General features: G+C 32.1%; 1 protein-coding gene across 1 annotated transcript; it reads right to left on the reverse strand.

The window, feature by feature from the left end:
- Positions 1-1,341: 1,341 nt before the first annotated feature.
- LOC127721960 (uncharacterized) lies at positions 1,342-13,367 on the reverse strand. Its single transcript, XM_052228805.1, has 5 exons — positions 13,046-13,367; positions 9,750-9,770; positions 6,889-7,206; positions 2,781-2,879; positions 1,342-1,420 (listed from the first exon to the last, which is right to left on the reverse strand). Exons 1-5 carry the CDS (start codon positions 13,326-13,328, stop codon positions 1,392-1,394), a joined length of 750 nt encoding a protein of 249 aa, XP_052084765.1. The 5' UTR covers positions 13,329-13,367; the 3' UTR covers positions 1,342-1,391.
- Positions 13,368-13,981: the final 614 nt, after the last annotated feature.

The raw sequence follows: 13,981 nt of genomic DNA on the forward strand, positions 1-13,981 counted from the left end.
ATTACTACTAACTATTCATTTAGTTCGATATTCAAAACAGAGTATACATTTGTGAGCATTCCCCTTGTCACGGAATTTTGACTGAGTCGATGGCTATTTGTAATGCATGTGTTTGTTTGTTCATCATTATGGTATGATAGACAAAAAGACAACAATACACCAGTGGCCAAATGATGTGGATGTAAGCAAATATAAGTCAAACTTCATACCGTATATATATCACGAGTTGGTTGACCGTTATAGATTAACCGTTTCACAGATGATATCGGATATGTTCCTAACTACAATACCCTTCCCTTTTCACGAATGTGACTTACCGAATTAGACTATTTACCGGATTTGTAATAACATAAGCAACACGATGGATGCCACATGTGGAGCAGGATCTGCTTACCCTTCCGGAGCACCTGAGATCACCCCCAGTATTTGGCGGGGTTCGTGTTGCTTAGTCTTTAGTTTTCTATTTTGTGTCGTCTGTACTATTGTTTGTCTGTTTGTCATTTTATTTTTGGCCATGGCGTTGTCAGTTTGTTTTCGATCTATGAGTTTGACTGTCCCTCTGGTATCTTTCGTCCCTCTTGTATATTCATCTATAACAAGTCCTACATCACAAAATGTAAAACGAGAAAACCAACGACCTGATTTATGACCCCAAAAAAAGGAAAAACGAGTATGCCAGACAGCAACAAAGGACAAACTCTGATTCTTAGCATCATGACTTGGGGCAATATGAAGGGATGTGCCATTTTGTGAACGCTCCAATTACTCACTTACCTGGAACAGTAGCGTAACAGAATAAGATAAGAACAAGCGAGTTCAGTTCTAAGTGACATTGGAAGCTTTTATAATATTGTTTGTTTTCTTATTTGAATTGTTTGACATTTTTCATTTCTAGGCATTCTATAGCTTACTATACGGTATTGGTTTTGCTTATTGCTGAAGGCCATAATGTAACCTATAGTTGTAAACTTCTACGTCATCTTATTTCTGATGGAAATTTTTCATTGGCAATCATACCGTATCTTCTTTTTTTTGTGTAAATACATTGACAGATTTACTTGAGGGAGTTGTACGTTTTCCAATATAAGACTTGTTTAGTAAATTGTGGTCAGAATGCACCATTCAATAATTTCAGTACAAAAAGATCAAGTCTGTTTGCTTACATCAACCTTTACAAATGGATTTCACCAATCAACGCTTTAGTAGGTTACTGAGATTGTGTGGGCATTCTGATTCGCCGACGCTCTCAAGTCTGCCACGAGTGCTTCTCAATAGAAACTTAGCAAACTAAATGTCTTAGAACTGGTTGAGTGCATAAAATAGACGTTAACATTTATCAAACAATTTGACAGTTTTATTTTATACTATAGATCAAAGTTACTCTTGGCGTTTTAATAATGTAGGTAATTCTTGTATTTCTCTGAAAAAATATATAGATAGATATAAAAAGTAAAACAACAAAAATACCGAACTCCAGGGAAAATTCTAAACGGAAAGTTACTTAAAATTTGGCAAAATCAAAAGCTCTTACACATCAACCGAATGGGAAACAACTGCCATATTCCTGTCTTGGTACAGTCATTTCCTTAGGTAGAAAATGGTAGATTAAACCTGGTTTTAAAGCTAGCTAAACCTCTCACTTATATGACAGTCGCGGAAAATTCCATTATATTGACAACAATGTGTGAACATTAACATTAGAAAAAAATGATTAAGTATTAATAAGCTTTTAAAAAATTATAATTATGGAAATACAAATAAAATCGAGTTATTTGACATATTTTCAAACCGATTTTGTATTGATCAGAACATTCGGTCACGAATAAATACATACAATGTTCCACTGATACTTTCCTCTTTGTTTTTATACATATTTGAGTTTTTAAAAAATAGATATGTTTAACGTCTAACGAGATATATTTGTTTATGGGGAGGAGAGATTGCATTGTAAACACTGTATAAGTTGTAAAAATGTAGTTACTTGTACCACATACTTTTGTATTTTGTTACAATAAAATAATACTATTAGGATCAACTGACCTCATAACGAGTAAATTTGCATTTCTTCATCAAAACTTAGATTCTTCCTGAATTTGTATGAAATATTGGCAACAAGAGGTTAAACAGACAACAATCAATCAATCAAAATTTGAAAATAATACATTGTCAGTGTCAGTGTGACTTTGTATGAGAGTCTGGATAGGTGTTCCTTCAATTCTGTATTCTGTAATTGTTTAAACCATTTTTCATTATTCTTTATAAATTAGGCCGATTTTTCTTTATTCTTTATAAATCTGGCTGATTTTTCTCTATTCTTAATAGTTTAGCACCCAATAATTCTCTATTCCTAATTTGTTGGGACGAATTTTCTCTACTCTTTATAAATTTGGCCGATTTTTCTCTATTCTTAATAGTTTATCACCCAATTATTCTCTATTCTTGATTTGTTGGGCCTATTTTTCTCTACTCTTTATAAATTTGGTCGATTTTTCTCTATTCTTTATAGTTAAGCACCCCATTATTCTCTATTCCTGATTTGTTGGGCCGATTTTTCTCTATTCTTTTTTTTTTAACCCGTTTTTTCTGTAGTATTGGCCAATTATTGCCTATTCTGTAAACCCAACCCAGACCCTCTTGAATGCAAAAAAAAAAAAAGAAAATGTGTTGATATTTACTAAATGAACTAGAAAGTTATAAATACATAATAAATTGTTCATTACTGCAAATCCACGTTCCATTGAAAACATGTTTTAATTGTATTATCAATACTAAACACTTACTTTTACAATATGCAGCACTGTTTTTTCCGTATCCGGAACGTGATCTTGAAGATGCATGTCGACACTTACAAAAAGCTTGGCACAAAGTTATCGAAGGCCCTGTGATAATAGAGAGCATTTTCTGACATTACATTTTATAATTTATCTATTTTGTAAGTTACGAGTAATGAATAAAAAAGATCGTGATCACAGCAGAATGGCAAAATATAAATTCCAAACCAACCTACATATATTGTCATAACTTTGACGTTCCAATATAAAAATGTATATGAAGCAAATATGTCCTTGAATTAATTTGAGCAATGAATAATCTGAACAAATATTCTGATAATTTTAAACTACATCAAAATAAACAATGTCGAATGAAAATGATACTTGATATGTTGGAGGTGCCTAGGGATGTATTGCTTTTGGCATACTTGAGAGGTTTAATTACTAACAGTGTCTTACAAAGAATAGCAAAATCCATTTAATGTCAACCGCGCCCTAGGAAGTCGGAGCTTTAGCTTCTGAACAATTTCCTAATATGCTGTATCAACAATCTGAGCTAAAAGCTAATTAAAAAAACACTAAATAGAAGATAAACATCGAATAAAGATAGACAACAGATTAAGGATGTTTGCCTCTCTGTTTTCCTTAGATAAACATTTAAAAAGACAGGTTTTTTTTATAAATGTATAGTATATTAATAACAGAACTTAAAAAGCAAAAAAAAAAAAAAATAAAGGTCCGTGTACTTGTTTTTGATATATAATCAATTGAAAAGTTGCCGGAAATGATTCTATCTAGACTTGTCCTACATTTAACATTGGCACCTTTTTTTTCTTTCAAAAGTTGTGCAAAATAACAAGGATTTTATAAGATTTTCATTAATGGCTTTTCAATTATATGTTATAAAATTATAAAAAGACAAGAAGGGCTTACCCGGCAATTTTTTTTTATTAAAACTACATGGAGTAGCGAACATCCTTGACAAAAAAAGACAAACTACAGTTCATTAGAAATGCACATGCTCCGTGGTGGGATGGTTTCAGCTGTTCCGTCGTAACTAGTGGCACCGTTCGTGTGTGGGCTTTCAATTTGACCTCTATTGCGTTAGATATATTTTTCAAATTATGATGTATCTCATATTGATGGGGTAAACGTATATTGAATAAAAACTGAGAAAATGAGTTCTAAATATGTCGGAAGATGAAAATATTATCACAATTATATCTTCATGATTATTTTTAAAATTTGATGAACTGATAATTTATGTACAAAATGTAAACTTTATCTTGTTTAATTTGATTAAAAAAATATGTTTTATATTGTCACACTTTCTCGCCCTTTCAAATGTATAAATCCTCTAGCAGTAACATACTCGTGGTACTATCCAAGAGATGTATCAACTGTTTTAATATTATAGAGAAGAGGGATAGTTTGTTTAAATCATGTAAAATAATCACCTTACGAATTTGTCAGAACTCAAAACCCTTAATTTAAGCGTTCTAACTGTATGTATGCATTGTCATCTTAAGACAGTCAATTGAAACCTGTTTGACATGTCTTCAATAGTCTCTGTAGCAATTTTTCGCCTCCATTCTGGACACGGGCGAATTTATAGTTTTACGTGAATTTTGAGGAAGAACGATTGAAATCGACACCCTATACGTGTTATGGTCACCATCGTAAAATAATTGACTAATACGGTGTGTTTGTGTGTCAACTTAATGGTGATACAATCTAGTGGTCTTAGATCTTTTGATAGTAGAGTTGTTGTCTGATTTGTTAAATTACCAATTGTGTTCTATTTCGGATTACTGCATTAAAAGTGAGTGACGATTCATATGACGTGTGATGCATACGCTGCAACATACGTAAACTCCGTCGAGGCACCTGGTATGACACCTTTTTTACTTCATACGATTCTCTCAATTTTGTTTTACCTTTACAGTTTATTAAATTGTCCTTCGTGATATTTTCAGGTTCGATTAATGATAACATATTGTTGCGTCTAATGTACTACTGTATCGACAGTAAAATAATATCAACGGTAGTAGAAAGAACTATTAGGTATTAATGTTTATTGAGTCTTTTGATAAGATTGGCATTGGCATATCTAAGACTCCCTCTTAGGCCATTGTTACTTTCAATGAAGTTGAGATATGATCGAAATTTTATCTCACAGATTTGTTAATCTATCAATCTATGATAAAACCTACCCTAGTGGATCCCATTTTATATTTGTATTGTAAAAAATGCTTTATTTGTTTTGTTCCATCCGGTTTATATAACAAAAAAGTTATTTACAGGGAAGAATGCTTGTGTGTTGAATCACTATCATCACATACGCACTTATACAAAAGCCGTACATCTATACGGTTCCATATCATGAAAATCAAAATAGCCTGAATTATTTGAGTATAATAACCAGATATGTTCAGGTAAATGTTACCATAGGGAGTTAAAACCTTCTAAAAAAGAAGATTGCGGTATATTTTATAATGTGACAACTATCCATCGAACAATGTCAATAACGGTTTTTGACAATACAATAGCGCATTTTCCGAAAGAAGTGATAAAACAAAAGTAAGAGATGGGTGTTACCAGTGCGTAAATGTTGTCCATTCTGTCGTTTGCATTAAATTCGGGACCTGACTGTCAAACTGACCAAAAACTGTGGTTGTAAATATATAACTAATGCATATAAATTTTCTTAAAATGTTCATTTGCCTATTTAAACACTAAAATCTAGGAAACAATAGTTTATCGATGTTCAAATCTTAGAAATCGATTAAGTGGATAAATCAAGGTGACAAATTTAACTGAGGGAATCGCATGAATTCTTAGAGGAACGAGATCAGGTGCTTCGACAAAATAAGTGTCTCCTGCTAGGAATGCATCATTAAACGTTAGGGTAGCTTTAATCAATCAATCGGGAAAACCTCGGAAAATTCCTATAAACGCCAGATTACTAGAACTGTCAGGTAAGACAATTGTATTAACAAAATAAATGCAACCATTCAATCATCACAGCAGACATCGATAAGATGTATTGGCCGATTATAATTAATGCAATATTTTCACTTTGTATATCAGTTGTTGACTTGTTTTGATGACATGAAATTTCTTGTATTTTGTAAAATTAAAAAAAAAAAATCTCAGAAAATAAAAGGAACACGAGTACAATGAAATGGTAGGAAAAAGTAAAATGTTAAAATACTGAATTCCAAGGAAAGTTCAAAACGGAAAGTCCCTTATCAAGGGTCAAATTCAAAAGCCCAAACACATCAAACGATTGGAAAACAACTGTCATAATTCCTGAATTGGTATAGGAATATCCCTATGTAGAAAATAATGGATTAAACCTAGTTTTATAGCTAGCTACACCTCTCACTTGTATGAAAGTTGCATAGCATTCTATTATGTTGATAAGCTTTTGCTTTTGCCATTTGATAAAGGACATTCCGTTTATAATATTTCTTGGAATTCGGTATTTTTTATATTTCACTTTTTACATTTGCGTGGCTTGATACATTATTTGCATCTTTTGACCTACAACCGTTCATTATTATATTTTAAGTAAGTACTAATCACTTGCGACCTTAAACGGTTTGCAAGTTCATTCGAAGAAATGTCGGGTATACATTCATGTACGATTATAAATCCACAAGATGTCAATTTGAATGGGTTTTAATCTATAAAAGCAGTACTTTTATTTGCGTGTATATATTTTCAAAAATGATCTTCCTCTAAATTCTTCATAATATCCAAACGGGTGAAAAGAACATGTATACAGTATATATTTATATTAAAGCTTCCATACAAGTGGGAGGTTAAGCAAGCTACAGAACCAGATTTAAATCATAATTGGTTTTCGGAAATGCCATTACAGGTTACACATATTTAGCTTTTCCATTCGTAACGGTAGTTGATATAGTCTAACTTTTGATTTTGTCAGGTTTCATGGACTTACTTCTTTTTTAATTTACCTTGGGATTCCATTTAATACAGTTAATAATACAATATGCATTTATGTTAAAATACCACTTGTCTTATGACAACACTTCTGTGTTCTCCTTTGAGTGGTCTCGTAAAACAGGTTTTAATGTACATTAATACTTACTGCACTCATATTCTGCATAGAATGTTATTGACTTAACATGATAGGAACATTTGTGATGGTAGATGTATCCTTTAGCGAACAGCTTATTATCCACCTTGGCTGTACATTGTTTCCTATAGTCACACTTTTCTCTCGTATTTTTCAGAACCTGACCACGATCGGCTTGACACGATGGGAGTCCGTTGTATCTTACATTACTCGGATGACATGGTATGTTTCCATATTGTGCATTTTGAATTTTCAGAAAATAGTTGTCATCGCAGTAAAGCCTTATGGTATGTTTATTGCAAAACCTCTGCCAATAATTTACTCTCCATGCTGAAAATAAATCAAATTGTTTGTCCGTATCAATTATGTTTAGGAGGATAGGAAAATGATCGGCAAGGCAGAATAGCCTTATGTATTCTTTATTACAAACCTCTGCCAATAATTTATTCTCGATGCTGAAATATAAATCAAATTGTTTATCGGTATCATATAATAATAGAAAAAAATATATAACTTTTGGAATACCCCCTCCATCTTAACGTGTTTAACAAAGCGGGAGTTTATCTAAATAGATGGAGTACTTCAACCTTTCAAAACGCGTATAAGAAAGCGTTAGTTTATATATAAACTTAGAGAGTAGGAAATCTCTCCTATCAGTTTGATCATTATTTGATATAAACTTTTTTCCAGCTTAGTGTTTATCGTTTTGTTGTCAATATTCTTGAAATAATTGTCTTTTCGGAACTGTTCTATTCGGAACTGTGTTTGTTCTTTTTCTTTTGTTCTGGTGGAGATAAAGTAGGAAGTGTGCGTGTTCACAAAACTTGTTAAAAAATTACACTACATGTTAATGTAAAATGAGGAAATAATGAAACTTATTACATGTATTAGTATTTGTAATTCTCTGTTTTCGTCCATGTGATATGTTGATTATGTCAGATCTATAATGCCCCTTTAGTGCCTTTTATCACAATTCATATAAACTTTGCCTATATGCATAGATAACAATAAATTATATATTCATCAATGACATAGCTAGATAACGTGAAAATAACCAAAAGTCATATCTTCTTTTTTTAGATCTGTGACATTTATTACAATGTGGCACATCTAAAAAAAATGTCTTCATACGATTTAAATGTTTTTATTGTATTGTTTTTTTTTTATTATAATAAAACAGTCTAATTACGGTAGATGTTGTGAAAAACTAGTTTTGAAGTCTAAGTTAAGACAGTTTAACAGAATCATAAGATGTGCTAGCGAAATGAACACACAAGATCATAAATGGGAAATAAAACAACTATTTAACTAAAACAGTGAAAGTCAGTACGCAAACAAGAGTATCTACTTCGTAATTATAATGAATAGTTTTACCTTATGTTGAAAAAACTATCTACCACATGGGTAACATTTGACATAGAATCTTGCAATATTTCCTAACTTCAGTTGGCATTTAATGTCTTAATTCGCATAAAATGAATGTGTCCAATTAGTTTGCTGTGTCCAAATTTGGATACGTTACATTGATATGACACCATTGTCCTGCTTTTTTCGAAGCATCTTGAGCATTATCTTAACATATGCCTTTAACGACCGAATTTACAATATTTTGTTATATAGACTAACAGGTTTGGTACCATTAAAACGTTGAAACCCGCTGCAATTGTTTGCACCTGTCCTAAGTCAGGAATCTGATGTTCAGTAGTTGTCGTTTGTTGATGTGGTTCATAAGTGTTGTTATATAGATTAGACCGTTGGTTTTCCCGTTTAAATGGTTTTACACTAGTAATTTTTGGGGCCCTTTATAGCTTGCTGTTCGGTGTGAGCCAAGGCTCCGTGTTGAAGACCGTACTTTGACTTATAATGGTTTACTTTTATAAATTTTGACTTGGATGGAGAGTTGTCTCATTGGCACTCATACCACATCTTCTGATATCTATTTACACACAGGTGGGTTGTGTATCACAGTTTGAATGTGTGTTTTAAATTAATAACGATGTGTCTCTTTGACGGTTCATTGCAGTGTTATCAAGTTAATTGAATCAAATATCGAAAAAGGTATCTTTTGATTATAGGTCAAAGTCTATTATAACATATTGCGTGTTTATGATGACATACTCATCACATTATTTCTTCTAAGTTATCGAAGAAAAGAAATTCATAGTAAACACATGAAAAACATTGCAAACCTTATATTAAGCATGCATCAAAAGAGACATGTCATTACTCGTCAAAACAAGACGTTATCCGTCAACGAAAAGTTGATAAAAAACATTTGTGTTATGTTCGAAGTGCTGTTTGAAAAAAAAAAGATATCTAAGGCGGACAAATTTCGTTAAAAGATTTTGAAATTGTTTGAGACTAAGGTTTCAACTCCCTCAGGCAACATTGACCTTGATTTGGCTATTTTTACGTCCTTTTTGGTTTGATAGCTCTTCAACTGTTTCGGTTCTCATACATCCTTTATACAGGAAATTTAAAACGTGTTGTTTTCATTTTTTTTCCCTCGCCATACGTTTAAGACAAATTGTAAGTTCTATGAACTAAATGTAAAGGCAACTACTACTTTCAGGCGTGATATATTTCTTGAAATAATCGTAGGGTTCGTGTTGCTCAGTCTTTAGTTTTTTATGTTGTTTTAGTGTACTGTTATTTGTCGTTGTCTTTTTTCTTTTTTAGCCATGGCGATGTCGGTTTATTTTCGACTTATGATTTTGAATGTTCCTTTGGTATCTTCCACCTCTGTTTTTTTAAAGTACGCGACAAAAAAAATGAAAGATTTTGTGAAAATCATTATTCATCCATTAATATTGATACATTACTAATCCGATTAGAAAACTTGACTATATCGTTCAAAAACATTATTTACTTACCTTTACATTTCCTGAGGCATTCTGTAAAAAAAAAATGCAAACTCAATATAACGAATATATTAGGTAATCATATGTTATTCGTTGTTTATATATAAAGATTGATGAAATCAATTCAAAATACATTACAATGTAATTATAGAAAGTATAATCAATACAGACACTAAAGCAATTTTACCCGACTCATTGTTCTGTAGTTTTGCATTTGCAGTACGACTTGAAACGATATTCGAATTGGTGAAACCATTCATTTTTCTTTTTTCTATCTTCTTCTCCGCTAAAAACACGACATGTATGAGTGAGAGAGAAAATAAATATAGACTCGTAATCTATCATGTCTATATCTCCATTATTATAGACCGGATTTTTTCCCTTATAAATAGGTTTTGTATGTTCTGTTATGTAACTTTAGGTAAAAACTACTTGAAACCCCTAATTGTTAGCGTACTAGTACCAGTACAAAGTCAGAGACACGCCATTGGGTGTCTTCTGTCATGTCTTAATTAAATTACATATTTAAATATTCCTGTATTGTAGGCGGGTATTTGAAAGTTTCTGTTTAAATCATTTATCCAGTTTTATTAAGACTTTGTACCTCTGCATGTCTTTATGCTTGTTTGAACAAATTTCAAATATTTTAAATTGTTCTATTCTGAACGCATAGCCAACAGTTCTTTTATTCATACCGTAGTGAAAATTATTGTACCAGAGCTGGATGAAATGTCTCCATGCGTTCTGTGAGCTTGCAAGTTAATATGCGACTTGGTGTATCAATCTAGTTGAAATAAGGGAATATGCATTTTGCACTATCATGTTATCATCCAGAATATGCGTGATTTATCAGTCGTCCTACCTTAAGTGTTTATTTATCTATTCAATACATAAATCGGTTATTCACCAATTACAATATTTTGGTCATAGACACAAACACATATACATCAAGGAAATATAAAAAAAATGATAGTTGTTCATAAATCGATTATCTAGCGTGTCCCAAGACATGTGCCATCCGGTTAATTTATCAATTCGGATTTAATGAAAACAAAAATGGCATTTGAAGTTGAATTTGTTTTGCTGTAAATTATTACTTCATTGTAATACCGAGTCTGCATATTCCTTTATTGAAGGAGTAATGATAAGTCAACCTATACAAATGTCACACGATGTGTAAAGCAAGAAAGACGTACGCTCCCGGAGTACTTTGTTTAACACAGGTTTGAGATCATCCCCAGTTTTTGGTAGGTTCGTGTTGCTCAGTCTTTAGTTTTCTATGTTGTGTTTCCTGTACTATTGTTAATCTGTTGGTCTTTTTCTTTTTTAGCCATGGCGTTGTCTGCTTATTTTCGACTTATGAGTTTGAATGTCCCTTTGGTATCTTTCGCCTCCTTTTTGTAAGTATTTGCGTCACGTTTTGTGGACAACAATAAGTAGAATGTTATTGTTTGACTTATGTTTTGAGTGACAACTGATATATTTCTCTTTAACTGAAAATCGAAGACAAACATAGCAAATTTGGATGGTCAATTTGAACCCACTTAATTGTTTATATCCTTTATATGATTACACTTAAGTGAAAGAAACTTTCTTTTGTTCACAGATTTTTATTATTATCAATATTATCAACATAAATCCATTCTCAATTTAATAAATATTAGTATAAATATGATATTTTTTGTATTCGAGGAACATATAAATCAGTCAAATCCATGATATTAATAATAGATTAAGAAGATGTGGTGATTGCCAACGAGTTAACTTTCCATTAAAGACCAAATGACATGTAATATAGCATTTATAGGCCAACGTACAACCTTCAACAATGAGCAAAACCCGTACTGCATAGCAAGATACAAAACTCTGTGACAGGCCAATATAAAAAAAAAACAATCTAGGTAACTAATAGACTGAACTTAGACAACGAAAAACAAATATGATCAACAGCAACAAACGAACAACAGGCTCGTTTTGGAGTTTAGTATGACGTCCATTTTCAATTAACTAGTACACATTTTTATTAAGGGCCAGCTGAAGCCCGCCTTCGAGTGCGGGATTTTCTCGCTGTGTTGAAGACCCATTGGTGGCCTTCGGCTGTTTTCTGCTCTTTGGTCGGGTTGTTGTCTCTTTGACATATTCCCCATTTCCATTCTCAATTTTATCATCTTATTTCAGAACGTACACATACATAAGGCATATTGGTCAGAGATGTCTGCGGGTGCATTATCCAACCTCCCTTCCTTTACTTACTTGGGGTAGTGGTGTAACAGCATGATATACGAATAAGCAATTAAAATCAGTTTAAAAAGGATTGACATCACAAATCGTAACATACCACACAAAATAACAGCTATCAAAAAGTCTTAAGACATAAAGTATCGATCTGAGATAACTCGTATTTCCTAAAAACTAGTTCACAGTCAATTACAACTAATTAGAACAGACTGTATATAAGACTTGAATATTAATTAGTACCCACACAATGGATTCAGTGAAAATACGTCATAAACAGTCAAAGAAAATCAGGATCTTGTGAAATTCGATTGTAGGACCGTAAATTGTCAAAGCTGTATAAAAACACTTCATTAATGTATGTTCAGATTAAAATAGTTTCCAAATATCTTATTACAGTTTTAAAGTGAGAACCTCTTTGAAAAAAAGTTTATATGAAGGATGTTTGTGTTTGCACAGATCGTATCTAAATTTACCAGTTTTGACAACATCACCGTAAAAATTTGGTATGCATCCGGGTGACAGCAAACAAACTTAACGAACAACCAGTTCATCAAAGGGTGAATTAACATATGGTTAATTATTGCTTGATGGACAAACACAATCTGTCATACAATAGTAATGAACTGCATGGTTTTAATTTACCATATTCGTAAACAACCATCATAGTAAGATTAAAAACGTTATATTGTAGATAACTGTTCTGATCTCACAGGTTAAAGTATTGATAAAAACTCGTTATTTGAATCATAAAACTCTCTGTTTTTTATAAAAGCCGGACGAAGGAATCATTCTTGTTATCATAACAACAGAAAGCAATAGGAATATTCTTAGTTAAAACAAAGTTAATGAATATACGTAAATGAGAGAGAAACTAGAAATATAAGAGTTAAAGGGTATCATTGATTTGCTGCCTCATTGACGTATAGCCTATATCCCCTATTATAAACATTGGTGATGCTAAAATATTTTAGAATTAGAAAACGGGGAATAAATAGCAACGAGAAACAAATTATCAGCTTTCTCAAACAGTACAGTGTGACAAGTTAAAATAATATGAATTAAGTACTCACCTAAATGTCCAAATTTATGACCAAAGCGACTTTGTCTACGATATGGAAATTTACCTTGTCCACCATACGGGGAGTGACCGTTTCCACTATTGTGGACGTTTACATGTGCATCATACGGGAAGAAATTGTTTCCACCATTCAGAGAGTAACCAGAATTATATCCACCGTGTGCATAGGAAGGAGAATCACCATGCTGCTCGTTTATATCGTTATAACTAATTGGAGTGTTGCCTCTGCTTCCAAAGACGACAACAAATACAACAGATAGATAGAAAAGTTTCATTCTTACTAAGTGGAAATGTGCTGTAAATGCTCACTTGTCGAAAGTTGATAAAGTATATATATATAAATGTACTAGTAATGAAGTTTGATTGACTTATTCGTGTAAAATTGTGGTTGGTTAGTTTTTTTCATACATACTGCTTACTGAACTGTGATATTTCCGATGTAAATAGTATAAAAGTCATATAGAAACAACTTTTGAATTAACATGGGAACATGTGCATGATGTGTGTAATAAATAAATCTCTGTCAGATGGGAAATCAAACATTTAGATAACCTGGTCGAACTTTAAGTCTGATATAAGCCAAAATAGACGACCGCGCAAGTTCATGTCTATTTTTTCTGTAAAAGAAAATAAACATTTCAAATGTATTGAGGCAATCATTTTTTAATTTAATAATTATCAGAATAAGTAATTGGAATAATTGAAATACGTTTACTTATTACTTCTCTATTCAAGCTATAAAACAAGGTTCAACCCACCGTTTTCGTTGATAAATGTAACAAGTCAGAACGGTGACAGTTGATTTTCACTCGTTCCGCTGATTGATAACGTTTGATTTTGTCAGTTTGTATGAACCTCACTTTTTTTAATTTACCTTGGAGTTTGGTATTTTTTTATACGTTTTTTAAAAATGAGAATCCAATTCACG

This window comes from Mytilus californianus, unplaced genomic scaffold, assembly GCF_021869535.1.
Source record: "Mytilus californianus isolate M0D057914Y unplaced genomic scaffold, xbMytCali1.0.p SCAF_12, whole genome shotgun sequence".
NCBI lineage: Eukaryota > Metazoa > Mollusca > Bivalvia > Mytilida > Mytilidae > Mytilus > Mytilus californianus.

Bases quoted from the DNA above. Each gene is read 5' to 3' on its own strand.
- LOC127721960 (XM_052228805.1), bottom strand. From the start codon at position 13,328: ATGAAACTTTTCTATCTATCTGTTGTATTTGTTGTCGTCTTTGGAAGC. The intron at 7,207-9,749 runs GTAAGTAAATAA...ATTTATTTTCAG, and splicing joins ATGCCTCAGGAAATGTAAAG to CATGGAGAGTAAATTATTGG. The intron at 1,421-2,780 runs GTAAGTGTTTAG...ATATTTTTTCAG, and splicing joins CAGTGCTGCATATTGTAAAA to AGAAATACAAGAATTACCTA.